This window comes from Raphanus sativus, chromosome 9, assembly GCF_000801105.2.
Source record: "Raphanus sativus cultivar WK10039 chromosome 9, ASM80110v3, whole genome shotgun sequence".
Lineage (NCBI taxonomy): Eukaryota > Viridiplantae > Streptophyta > Magnoliopsida > Brassicales > Brassicaceae > Raphanus > Raphanus sativus.
The window spans coordinates 36,463,742-36,477,589 of NC_079519.1; the positions used below are offsets into that span (position 1 = coordinate 36,463,742).

Consider the following 13,848-nt stretch of genomic DNA (forward strand, 5'->3'; position numbering starts at 1 on the left):
GAATAGCCGTTTGATAGAAAAAAAAATCGAAAACTCATATATAACTACAGTATATAAACTAGTTAACTAGGTAAACCCAAATGTGATAGAATATGCAAGTAATGTTAAAATTTACATATCTGAACTATCCTATTTAACATGAAACTGACTTTTCATTTCCGATTATTAACGAAAGAAATTGAAAGAAAAAACGAAATTTTCACAATTTTCATTTTTTATTCCAATTAGCATAAGCTTAAACTTGTTTACAATTTTTTTTCATTTGAAGTTAAAAAGAAAAAGTTCCATTGGAATCAGATTCTAATGCTCAAAGAATGTTTCAAGTCCCCCACATGAAGACGATGCTGACCCAAACCAACCTTCCTCTTCCCGTTCTCATCCACAACGCTAAGATCTTTACAGACATCAACGTTAAACTTAACAACAGCTTCTTCCATTTTCCCCAAACGAATCTTCTCAAACCCCAAAAGATGCTTCCTCGGCGACCCGTGAACCTCCGGCGGCGTCGTGAACAGAAACACCGTGTGAACCCCTTCTCTATCTCCGCCGTTTCGCACCTTTATCTGAACCTCGAAACCGGAGACAGTGTTCTCGCAGTGCGGTCCGAACGCGTCCAAAGATTGACACTCCGATGATCGGCAAACGTGATTCTCTTCGACACGGAGAGAGACGACACGTGGAGGAGCTTTGACTAAGCTGTGGCTGAACTTGGTGTAGCTGAGTCCATCACCGAAGGAGTAAACTGTCTCTCCGGTGTAGAACCGGTAAGTCCGACCCGGATATCCGTTTGATGTATCGGGCCTCATGTTCATATTAGTCATCGGAACTTTCTCCACGTAAGATTGTGGATACCACGTCATCGGTAATCTTCCACCTGTAAAAACAGAATTAACCGGTTAAAACCGATTTAATCTAACCGAAATTTCAGTTACAAAAAAACAGAGTCTTACTTGGATTATAACGGCCAAAGATGATGTCAGCGATGGCTATACCACCAGCTTCTCCGGGATAACCGACCCACAAGATTCCGGCAATCTTCGGATCATTCTTGGCGAACGTAATGTCGAAACCTCCACCAGACATGATCACAAGCAGGACAGGACCTTTAGCAGCTTTAGCAACTTGTGTCACCAGCTCTTCTTGTTGTCCGGGAAGATTCAAATCAACTCTGTCTCGGCTCTCTTCCTCGATAGATTTATCCGCACCCATTACTAACACTGTCACATCCGCATCCCCCGCTAGCTTCGTGGCGCCTGCTACATCTGCCACCGTGCAAGCCACGTTAGCACAGCCTGGTAGATATGTTGTTGCTGGTACGGTCGCGGCTAATCCTTGAAGCGGTGTTGTGTATTTGCACGGAATGCCTTGGTAGTTTCCGATCATCGTTTCGGTGACGTTAGCGTTCGGTCCAATCATGGCTAGTGATTTGGTCGTTGTAGGAGAGAGCGGTAAGCATCCTGTGTTTTTCAGCAGTACAATGCCTTGTCTCGCTGCTTCCGCGGCTAGCTCTTGGTTCGATGGCGTGCAAACGTCTTTAGGACCTAACTCGCCGTAGATTTGCTTCTTTGGATCTCCGTCGAAGAAGCCTAAACGCATAAGGGTCAAGAAGTTGTTTGAAATAGCGTTGTCTATAGCTGCCTCATGTACCAAACCGGCCTTAACCGCATCTTCCGTGTATTGACCCAAGTAGGAACCACAGTTCAAGTCCAAACCTGCGTTGATAGATATAGCTGCAGCTTCTGCTGGAGTTTTGGTATAGTGTTGGTATTCGTACAACACCTTTACTGAATCACAATCTGAAACAATGTACCTAAGAACAAAAAGAATTATCTAAATAAGAACCCAATCCCTTTTGGATTTGACTTGAAAAAGGTTTAAACCGGTTGGTTGGATCATATTCTTACCCGTTTAACTTCCATTCGCCGCGGATAACACCAGCGAGTAGATCCGGATCAGCGCATGTTGGTTTACCATTTACTTGATTGTAAGAACACATAACACTCGCCACATTCCCATCAACCACACAACTCTTGAACGGTGGTTGATACGTATCATCCATGTCTTGTTGATTCACCTACTCCAACAAACAAACAAACACAAAAACAGTTAGTAAAAACGTGACAAAGAAAAAACTATTCAAAACACTCAAAATGTATTTCTTGTCATTAGATTTACGGTTTCGAGTCTTTTACCACTGCGTTGAAATTATAACGTTCTACGCCTTTCCAATTATCAACGTCGTAAGCTGTGTAGTGTTTGCAGCATGCAGCAACTTTGAGGCGATTAGCATCGGCACCGTCAGTTTCTTGAAGACCCTTAACGTATCCCGAAGCATACTTGCTAGAAAGCAATGGATCTTCCCCGGGAGTCTCTTGTCCTCTTCCCCATCTCGGATCTCGGAATATGTTTACATTCGGTGACCAATACGTTAAACCAGCTGATCCAACGTTGTACATTGCCCTTGCCTCCGTCGAGACAACCTTAACAAAATGAGTAATAACAAGGTTATACAACAGATGTTTGTGTCTCCCGTCCTGTTTGGTTAAACCGGACTGGTTACAAAGTTATGAAAACGAACTTGTTGAAATAATGTTTACTTGTATCATACGGAAGAGAGAAAAACGAGAGGTCTAGTTGCATTAATAGCTTAGATATTTTTACCTTATACAAAAAGAAAAACAAAAGCAAAGGACTAAAAATAATAAAACAAAGAAATTCAAATTATGTATTTAAGATTTTTCTACAAAAATTTAAAATATAGCTAAAATATTCAGTGTTGTTCTTACTTCTTATAAAACTATTAAAGTTCTAAAGTATTTGTTGGCTTTCATCCTTTAATTAAAGATAAAATTAATTAATTAATTAATGACAAAAATATTTTATAACGAAAATTTGTTATATGATGACCAGACATTGGAGTAAAAATTATTTACCTTGCCAATGGCTTGAAACAGAGATACGTTAAAAGACGCGGCGGTAAGTATGACCTGAGGAAAGCTAGTTGCGCCGGGAACTAGGCCCAAGAAACGCGTAGCGTCTCCGACGTAAGAAACGCCGTGAAGTGCTTCCGACCACCATTTGTACGGGGGAATACCAAGCCGCGTCACGCCGGTAGCGTTACTCACCAAAAACCCTATCTTTTCTTGCAACGTGAGCCTCGCGACAAGATCAGCCACTCGGTACTCGATCTTCAAAAGGGTGTTGCAGAATCCGTAACCGGCGAGAGATGGGTTTGTATCGACATCGCAGGCAAAAACCGGCTTGGTTTGAGCGTTGGATGAATGTGAGAAACAGAGAATGAAACAGCAGAAGATGAGAAGAACAGAGGATGGTGCTCTGTTTCTCCTTGTTAGTGGAGAAGAAGAGCCCATTTGTGTTGTGTTTTCGATTCTTGGGATATTTTCTTTGCGTTTAGTGTGATATTATTTATACAGTTATGAGGTACTACGCTTAGTGAGGAACTTGTGTATTGTATAAATAATCAGGCATGTATTATTACTCTGAATATATCTTTTGGTCATATTGTAATTGAGGTTATGTAAAAAAGGTTACGGTGTTCGAGGAAGGATATAATGATTCGGACCATACGGTCTATAAATGTGGATGGTGTTAGTATTTATGACCTCTGCTCTTTCATCTTTGTTAACGAATCTAGCACGCGAGTGCGTTTCTAACTTTGAACTTTTAGCTTTATATATAAGTGCACATCGAATATTATTAACAAAAGGAAAAAGAAAGTTTTTTATATTTCTCTTTTTTTGGGACAAGAAGTTTCCATATTTCTCAAAGGAGAAAAAGAAATGTGGCAAAATAAATCATAGATCCCAATAAGCGAGAGTGTTTGGTAGTGACCCGTGACGGTGTCGTATTGCTTATCAAATGGTAAGTTTTGTCGAGCTTCAGTGTGCAAGTTGCTTGCCTTTCGTTGTTTTAGAGTCCGTGAATCTTAAATGGTTTCCCATACTTGTTTCTATTTGCATGGCAGACTGTCTCTTTCAAGGCTTTCTCATGCGCGTGACTTATTGGCATCAAAATTAATTAAGACTAGGTAGTGACTAAAGCCTTCATGTATTTTAGTTAATTTGATAATAGTATTACGGTTTAATATTTCAAAAATTTCTCATCTAAAACAGACTAGCTAAGAAGTTTACTTGACTCAAAACATATGATGAAGACACTGTTTGTACTACTTTTATGATAAAGAAAACTAGGTGTTTTCCTGCACCATGTGCAGAAATAAAAGTTTTAAAATATAATTTATTTTAAAATATAAATTTTATTAATTTTTTATTTTGTTAATTTTTGATTTTATTATTTGCTTACAATATATAATCTTAATTTAATCATATGTAAAACTTTAAGATTAAAAAAAATATTTTTATTCAATGTATATTTAGTAATATATATGTATATCTTTTTCTAAAATATATTCAATCAAATTTTGTAAATGTAAGAGAAAATTTTGTTAAGTGTATAATTATTAAAACATAAAACTAAATAATTTTCTAAAATTTATGGATATTAAAAATAAACTAATAGTATTAGATTAGAAAATTATATTTAAAAACTGTATAATTTTGAAGAATTGTTTTACTAATAATAATTATAAAATATAATTAAATTTTGAAAAATCCAAAATAATATTATATTTCTATTTATAACATTATATTATGTATTGCTAAATTAATGATGATCTATGAGTTATTACCATATTTTTAAAATTTACTAAAAATACAAATCAACAATAAATGTAAATGTATATGTCACTATTTAAAGAAAATTATATTTTTTTTTAAATGCATAGTATTTTGAAGAATTGTTTTTAGTAATAAAAATTATATACTTATAAAAATATAGCTAAATAATATTTCGAAATTTTAATTATTATTATATTTCTATTTAATTTATTATTTATTGTTATATTAATTATGATATATAAATTATTGCCATATTTTAAAAACTTACCTTAAATATAAATCAATATTAAATGTAAATATGTCATAATTATCTTTAAGTTATTATCATATTTTTAAAAAAAATTATCTTAAATATAAATCAACACTAAATGTAAATATCCATGTCATAATTTATTTTAAGCCATGTCATCAATGTTGGTGTGACATGTCATAATTTTTCTTTCAAAATTAATATGGTGATGACACATGTCAAAATCACTTCTCAAATATAGACTAGGGGATAAAATAAGCACAACTTGGATTCAACTTTACGTATATATGAACAAGGAATGTGATTTTATGGATGAAGTGATGGTATCAACATTTTAGTATAGTAGATCGGGTTTTCAGTAAACGCGTTTCTTGCCAATGGCAATATTCACAAAAGGATTAGAAAATCTAGAGGTTAGTTTGACTGTCGGTTTGAAATATTTTTAATCATCTGAAAAGAATGTATGCAATTAATCTAATTAGGGACATTAATAACTCCCTCTCAACTAAAAATAATAATTGTTTGACACTTTTATAAGGTATAGTATTAACTTAGAGTATTTCCATTGGCAAATTCCCCCTATCACGATTTCCAATGCATTTTTTGATTATTTAAATTTTTTCTTTTGTTTGTTTTCAAAAAGAAAAAAAAAATTAAAACTGACTTATCGCGGGCCGCCACATGTCATGGGGCCCGCAGAACAGTCAAGAGACAGTCTCACCACACTGAACTTTGATGATACCGACTCATAACTTTTCCTTTATTATATATATTTTTTTTTGGAAGTTGTGTGAACCCTATATTAAAAACTCCAATGGAGATGCTCTTAAAACACAACCAAACTTAACCAAAAAACACGAGACTGAAGAAGCTATGTTGAATTAAATTTTTAATCTACACTATGTTCAAAGAAAAAAAATATTTATTAGTAATATCACTCGATCGAAAATATACTGGGAAACTTTCAATTTTTCATTATACAGAATTAGTTATTTTATTTTTGTAAAATATTTACCAAATCCATCGAATTCAACATCAACATCCAATGCATGTGTACCTTAAACCAAATTAGGGTTTTACGTCTCAACTACGTTACGACAAGGTCTCAATCATATAATCCAAATGTATCTGACTTTTTTCCATATAATATTTTTGAAATGAATATCTTATTTCACAACTATGATATATGCATATATGTATTTTTATATTACAAAGAAACGAATATACTTTTGCCCAAAGAAAAATAAAAAGAAAGGTGTATACTATACTCGAAACAAAAATCCTTCATTACGAGAAGCGTTGGTGGCCTAGTGGTTACCAGCGAATCTTCTCACACATGTCTACCCGAGGTCGCCAGTTCGATTCTCGGGGATAGCAGGGTGGTACTATGCCTCTCCAAATAAATCCTTCCTCATACGAGTAGGGGCAAGCGGTGTATACCAACCGTAGGTCCAAGCCGGAGGGGTTTCCCCATACGAGTAGGGGCAAGCGGACTATACATTAATCCGTAGGTCCAAGCCGGAGGGGAGGGATTTCCTGGATTTGGGGCCGCGCAAGCGGTGGGGCTAGTCACTATAAAAAGTTAACCCTAAACAGTTTTAACCGGGCTTCGTAGCCTGGTGGTAATGGAACTTCGGCTGAGGTGCCCGCCACCCAGCTTCGAAACCCGGCCACAGCGATTTAACATCCTTACTGCTGGGGCGCTGGACCCCTTCGGGGGATATTTGGGAAAGTGGCTGCCCAGACACCAGAGATATCAAAAAAAAAAAAAAAAAAATCCTTCATTACTTGACAAAAAAAACAATTATTTTTTCATTTTCTTATTTGACGACAAAACACATACTGTTGTTATTAGTACCAGTCATCATCTGGTTATCGGGATTTTATTTATTATTTTACCATTTTATTGTGCATAAGTATACATTTTCAATATTCCATATATATACGTTAACCTAGAATCTTAACTTGTCGGAAACTCCTTGCGTTTTTGTGTTTATATAGCTTTATAAAGAAATATTTGAATATAATCTCTTCAATATGATTTTTTTTACTATTTATTACATAAACATTTTGACCTACTCTTTCAATTAGAGACATTATTTTTCTCTCTAAGCAAGTGAGGTGAGGTGAGGATCAATGAACATATAACTACTATCAAGTATTGTAATCTCTTAACATTTAAACCAAAAAAATATATTGTAATTGGTCATATCTCTGTTTCAAAAAAAGAAAAAAAATTGGTCATATCTCAAAAAACAAAAAGAATATTACTAACACTAGTAGTGACAGTGGGTTCACTAGGTAACCATGTTCTTCAATCATTTGCTGCTCAGTAATTTAGTTAGATGAAAATCATTAATTAAGGCTTGATACAGATTTCAAATTAGTTAGATTTTTGTTAAATTTGAATATCGATAACGATGGACCGTACGTCTGGTGAACATCAATATCCAAACAAAATATTATTGTATTAGTGTCTATATGAACAACAAAAATAGAAAAAGATAGGCCCCATGGACCCCGATGGCAGCAAAATAAATGAACATATGGTTGTTTATTTATTTATTTTCATATAGTGAACTGAAAGCTATACCTTTCATTATAGCTCACGTGGAATCTAGCAACTTGTTCATTCACTAGCCCAACTGCCCAACTCTAATCTAGTAAAACGAACTTTTACCTTCTACTAGAAGATGTTTCACATCAATATACAAATATCAAAAAAAAAAAATTCTCTTAAATATAACATTAAAATATAATCTCTTTAATTATAAATGTAAATATGAAAGATATAATTAGTTACACAGTTTTTAATAAAATAAATTTATCTAGATATATGAAAACAACTTATAGTATAAAACAAAAACAAAATCATCTAAACATTGAAAATGATTAAATATGTATTTTAAAAAGCCATAAAATCGCAAATAAATTTCTTTAAGAATTAATCTGACCCTTCCATTGATTTGGAATACTCTAGATTAATAATAAAAATTATCTAATTTTGGTATATTCTTTTAGAAAAAGATATACTCTTATACTTCTATAATTTAAGTTGCACAGAAGCTTCATCAGACGTTTGCTTTCCGTTTTGGAATCGGAATCGGAATCGGAACTTTGTGGAAGTTTGTGGAATTTCACTTCCAAAACGCTTCTAAAATATTCTCTTTAAAAACACGTTGAAAACTTACGATTCCGTTTTGGAATCTCGCTTCCGTCTCTTAAAACACAAGGTTATAAATCAACAAAAATATAAAATCATACTTTTTAATTTATATAAAACCTAAAATTTAATAGTAATGAAATAGAGATAATAGAAATATACAAATATTAAAACTAATACTATAAATTATTTTTATGTATTGAGATTTTTATTAAATATATAACATATGTTCAGATATATTGTGTCAGTTATTTATGAATTACTAAAAATAATTAATATAGTATTTTATATTGAATTTATTAATATGTATTTTCACAGTTTTAAATATAAAATCATTTCAAATTATTATAAATGAACAAATGCTTTATTTTAAATTTAATCATATAAATTTTAGTCATAGATTTTATAAAATTTTCTTATATTTAATATATATATATATATGAATATACGCTTCCAATATGTTTCTACTTCCTAATTTTTTTTTAAAAATCTCACTTTTATGCTTCTATGTGTTATAGACTATAACACACAGAAAAGCCTCTGAAATACAATTCATAAGACTGTAACGGAAAGATATATAAGTTTATATACATAACTAATATCGACCTGTAACTTTTATCGTGACCATTGGTTATGTGTCAATTTGCCAATGTCTATCAAGTTTCAAACATACTATATTTTTTTGAATGAATTTTAAAATTATTCTTTTTTCAAAAAAAAATTAAAATTATTCATCCGAAAATACATTTTTTTACAATGAATGCATCTTAGTTTGAAAATAAATAGCTTACACAAAACTACTTTAGAACAATGATCTAAATCAAACTCTTTACATAATTGTATACTATAACTTTTAAATAATATTAGGTGATGAAAATCCATTTATGTCAAGAAATTTCTTACTCTTAAAGAATCTCTAATGTATATTTCTTATATTTCCTCTAGCATTTCTATTATATATTGTTTTTTGTTCTGACTTATTCTTACCTAAAGGTTCACCCAACTAATAGGAATCACCCATTTCACAATCGATATCTTTTTAAAAAGGAAACAAAATATTATCAAGTTATATTATATTTTTAAAATAAAAAATGTTAAAAATAAATAAAAATAGTAATATATCCAACAAAAAAAAATTAAAAATTTTTAAATCCGTCGTCAAAACGTTAAAAACAATAAATCTTAAAAATACCAAACCCTTAATCCTAAAAGAGTTTAGGGATTAAGATTAAGGTTTTAGTATTTTTAAGATTTATTGTTTTAGTGTTTAGTTTTTTTAGTTAAGATTTAGGATTATCCAAGTATTTATGATTTACCTAAGGGTTTAGGGTTTAGAGTTTAGGGTTTAGTATTTCGATGATGGCATTAAAATATCTAATTTTTTTTTGTATATACTAGAGTTTAGGGTTTAGAGTTTAAGATTATACAAGAGTTTAGCGTATACCCAAGGGTTTAGCGTATACCCAAGGGTTTAGGGTATACTTAACGGTTTAAAGTTTATGATTTAGGGTTTAGGGTTTATGATTTAGGGTTTAGGGTTTATGATTTAGGGTTTAGAGTTTATTTTTTTCGAAGATGTTAAAAATATATTTTTAAATCATTTTTTAACTACTATTATTTTTATTTGTTTTCATTTTATTTATTTTAAAAACATAATATAACTTGACAATATTTTATTTCTTTTTTTAAAAGATATCAATTGTGAAATGAATGATTTCTATTGGTTGAGTGAACCTCTAGGTTCACTTTAGGGGTGAACCCAAGAATAACTCTTTTGTTCTAATATATGATTCTATAATATAATTATTTTTTTTGTTTTGGAGGAAAATGTAGAAAAATGCTAATTTTATCTCTATATTTAAAGATAAATAGTTTTCTTCCTATAAAAATAGAGAAACTCTATTATACATTAGAATAAATTAACCTATATAATAGATTTCTCTCTCTTTTTTTAAAAAAAAATATAGAAATTAAAATAAAATAGATTGGAGATGGTCTTGGTCTTATAAAACACAATCCAAACCACGAATTCAGAAAATGGTTTACATTATACAATGTTTTGTGAAACTGAAAATATGAGAGAATATTTAGCAAAAAAAAAAAAAATATGAGAGAACCAAATGCTTATATATCATTTTAAACTAGATTAACCGGTGCTGATGTAAACTATCAATTTCTAAATTCTAGGAAATACAGTTAATCTGATCGCAAACCGGCTCGAGCTTGAAACGTGTACCCTCCTAAGAAATGACACCGTTGCAACTTACAATAGTAAAAAAAAGCCGGTATGACGTTAACCGGACAAGATCAAATTCGAATTTCCGGTAACGCAGACACCGAACCGGTTTTGAACGAGCAAAAAAAAGAGCTTGATGTTCGGAGTGAAAGAGACCGTTGTAGATCTGTCTTCTTCTTCTTCCTCATAGAAATGGTGAAACACAGAAGCTCATCTCGCTATTCTTCTTCAGCTAGACTCTTCTCCATAAAAGCTATATCTGTCTACTTGATCTTGATATTCGCTTTCACCATCTGGGTCTTCGTTTTCAGCTCCATAAACATACAAACCGATGACCACCAAACCCAAGATCACCAGCAGCATCAACGTCGAGATCCAAGGAAGGTTTGATTCTAAACTTTACTGGGTTTTTGATTTAGATGAAGAAATGAAGTGACTTGACTTGATTTGGTTTTTTTTTTGGATCTTTCAGAATTTGCAGAAACCGAACGATAATTTAGATTCTCAGCTCTGGATTCCTCCCTTTAGCTATGGTTTGCATCCTTGTGTCAAACCTACTCCTAGATACAAAGGTACAGTCTTTAAATCTCTGCTGGATCTACATAAAGAGGTTTTGTTATGAAATTGAGAATTTTTTTTATTTGATTTCATTACAGGATTGGTCTTAAAACACTTATCTTCTTTGTATTTTATTTTTTTTGTAGAATTTGTAGAGTCAGATCGTTATATAACAGTGAGAAGTAATGGTGGACTGAATCAAATGCGTACTGGTGTAAGTAAAACACTAAACTTACCATCCAATGTTCTAGTTAGGCACGCTTGCTTTTATAGAGAATTAAGGATATGTAATTGTTGTTATAGATAGCGGATATGGTGGCTGTTGCACATATTATGAATGCAACTTTGGTGATTCCTGAGCTGGATAAGCGGTCGTTTTGGAGAGACTCAAGGTTATTTTTTTTTTTTTTGGATCTTAGTTTTTACTTAGTTATGGAGGTTTTGTTCTATATATAAGCTAACAACTTCCCACTTCACTATATGCCCCTCAGTGTTTTCTCAGATATTTTCGACGAGGAGCATTTCATCGAATCACTGGAGAGAGATGTGAAGGTTGTTAAAAAGCTCCCAAAGGAAGTGGAGTCTCTACCTAGGGCGAGGAAGCATTTCAGTTCATGGGCTAGTGTTGGATACTACGAAGAAATGAGACACTTGTGGAAGGAGTACAAGGTCATCCATGTGGCTAAGTCAGATTCTCGCCTTGCAAACAATGACCTGCCTATTGATGTTCAGAGGTTGAGATGTCGTGTTCTGTATCGTGGTCTTCGCTTCTCTCCTGCTATTGAAAGCCTCGGACAGGTTTTGTTACTTTCTCTTGTACATATATTATAGGTTTGTAGTGAAAAGATGATTCATTTGCATCCACACAAGCTTGTGTTCTCTTTAGGATGTTGTTTGGGACCTTTATTAGGAGAATGAATAAGTTTCAGTAGTTTTAATGCATTTAAGAGGTGTCCTATGGGGGCTTCCTGTAGACTTTGGGTTCTGAGCAATCATGACGGTGACAACCACAGAAGCTGGTTGAGCGACTCAAGTCACGCGCTGGGAGGTTCATTGCATTGCATCTGAGGTATGAGAAAGACATGTTGGCTTTCACTGGCTGTACTTATGGTCTCACTGATGCTGAATCTGAAGAACTCAGAGTTATGAGGTAACTGATTACTCTCTCTTGTGCATCTGTTCTTAAGTCAACTCCCTTGTTAGCTCAATATGTTAATCGGTTTGATCAACAGGGAGAGTACAAGCCATTGGAAGATCAAAAGTATAAACTCAACAGAGCAGAGAGAGGAAGGGCTATGTCCATTGACTCCAAAAGAAGTGGGGATATTCCTGAAAGGTCTTGGTTATCCTGAGTCAACAGTTATTTATATTGCAGCAGGGGAGATCTATGGTGGTGATGATAGACTCTTAGAGCTTAAATCTCGCTTCCCTAACCTAGTCTTTAAGGTTTGTGTAACCACACCTCTCTCTCTCTCTCTCTCTCTCTCTTAATCTTTCATGTTACTAAGAATCTGAAGATTGATAATGTTTAGTATATGATGTACTGAGTTTTGTAGGAAACGCTTGCTGGGGAAGAAGAGTTAAAAGGCTTCACAGGCCATGCGACTAAAACGGCTGCTCTTGATTATATAATATCTGTTGAGAGTGATGTGTTCGTTCCTTCACATTCTGGAAACATGGCGAGAGCAGTTGAAGGTCACCGCAGGTTTCTAGGGCATCGCAGGACAATCACTCCTGACAGGTTTCTTATAACTTCAAGAAGGTTTTGTCTTTCTACCCATTTTGCTATAGTTCTTGACTAGTTTTTGTCTTTGTATCGCAGGAAAGGACTTGTGAAACTGTTCAATAAGGTGGAGAGAGGACAGATAAAAGAGGGAGCAAAGTTTTCGAATCTTGTAAAAACAATGCATCAAGACATGTAATAAAAGAATCATAATACATTTGCTTCTTATACAAGTCACTGAATGCAATGACCTTTTGATGATATGGATCCGTTTTGCAGGCAAGGTGCACCGAGGAGAAGGAAAGGGCCAGCACAGGGGATTAAAGGACGTGCTAGGTTTAGAACTGAAGAAGCCTTTTATGAGAATCCATACCCAGAGTGTATTTGCAGTTCAAAGGAGCACAAAGAACCCTAATTGATTATTTTTGGCCTTTTTTATGTGACTTTGAGTCTGAACATTTTTTTTGGTATCACTTCTAGTTCTACCTTATATAGTCAACTTATTTACAAACGATTATTTGAAAAATTGTTTGTAGTTTTGTTTGGAAAAATGATACTTATAAACGAATGTTAAATCTGTTATCCAAACTATTGCCAAAATAATGGAAACAAGAATGAAACACTTACCGTGTTAATAGTTTTACACACGAGTTGTCTAAAAGGAAATGCAAAGTCATCTTAGAAGAACACCATACCATTTGAAATGTAATGGTTCTTACTCTTAGCTCTGCTCTTTGTAAGGAGTCCAAATTGTACGCTTCTTCAGAATGCTTTTCCTGTGTACGTCAATAACCAAACATCAATGGTTGAGCTTATGCTTGTGGTGATTTTCAAAACACTGTTTTCAGCTGTATCTCATGGATATGATCACGAGGCAAAGAGTGATAAGAATTCAATCAGCAAGAAGTAGTTTGATAAAAATGCTGTCAAATTACATGCCACTTACCACTTCTAACCTATAGATATATTCTACGTAACAGTATCACAAACAAAAACAAAAAGCTGATGTCAAAAAAAAAAAAAGCTATGGTACATTGAGAAGTATCCAACCATGTGGCATCCACGATCATCACATTTACACAAAATGTAGAACAGGAACAAATCGACGTCATAGTAAAGAGTTTTGTGGTCAAGAAATAACTTTGCCACATAGCAGAGATTCTGCGCATAGACCTTGTTCTTTTTGCCATCTATCTGTAAAAAAAAAATTCAAACTTAGTC

The 13,848-nt window shown here is 33.4% G+C and overlaps 2 protein-coding genes across 2 annotated transcripts; one reads left to right on the plus strand and one right to left on the minus strand.

Moving 5' to 3' along the window:
* Positions 1-196: 196 nt before the first annotated feature.
* On the minus strand, positions 197-3,531 carry LOC108823459 (beta-D-xylosidase 4). The gene is made up of 5 exons (XM_018596672.2): positions 2,934-3,531; positions 2,193-2,480; positions 1,905-2,074; positions 951-1,810; positions 197-874 (listed from the first exon to the last, which is right to left on the minus strand). Exons 1-5 carry the CDS (start codon positions 3,369-3,371, stop codon positions 294-296), a joined length of 2,337 nt encoding a protein of 778 aa, XP_018452174.1. The 5' UTR covers positions 3,372-3,531; the 3' UTR covers positions 197-293.
* A 6,964-nt stretch (positions 3,532-10,495) lies between these two features.
* Positions 10,496-13,209, plus strand: LOC108823840 (O-fucosyltransferase 38). The gene is made up of 10 exons (XM_056994454.1): positions 10,496-10,730; positions 10,819-10,918; positions 11,051-11,118; positions 11,208-11,296; positions 11,396-11,702; positions 11,918-12,054; positions 12,137-12,350; positions 12,461-12,645; positions 12,727-12,822; positions 12,907-13,209. Exons 1-10 carry the CDS (start codon positions 10,539-10,541, stop codon positions 13,040-13,042), a joined length of 1,524 nt encoding a protein of 507 aa, XP_056850434.1. The 5' UTR covers positions 10,496-10,538; the 3' UTR covers positions 13,043-13,209.
* Positions 13,210-13,848: the final 639 nt, after the last annotated feature.

Bases quoted from the DNA above. Each gene is read 5' to 3' on its own strand.
- LOC108823459 (XM_018596672.2), bottom strand. From the start codon at position 3,371: ATGGGCTCTTCTTCTCCACTAACAAGGAGAAACAGAGCACCATCCTCT. The intron at 2,075-2,192 runs GTAAAAGACTCG...TTGTTGGAGTAG, and splicing joins GTTATAATTTCAACGCAGTG to GTGAATCAACAAGACATGGA. The intron at 1,811-1,904 runs GTAAGAATATGA...TTTTGTTCTTAG, and splicing joins GGCGAATGGAAGTTAAACGG to GTACATTGTTTCAGATTGTG.
- LOC108823840 (XM_056994454.1), top strand. From the start codon at position 10,539: ATGGTGAAACACAGAAGCTCATCTCGCTATTCTTCTTCAGCTAGACTC. The intron at 10,731-10,818 runs GTTTGATTCTAA...TGGATCTTTCAG, and splicing joins AACGTCGAGATCCAAGGAAG to AATTTGCAGAAACCGAACGA. The intron at 11,119-11,207 runs GTAAGTAAAACA...TTGTTGTTATAG, and splicing joins TGAATCAAATGCGTACTGGT to ATAGCGGATATGGTGGCTGT.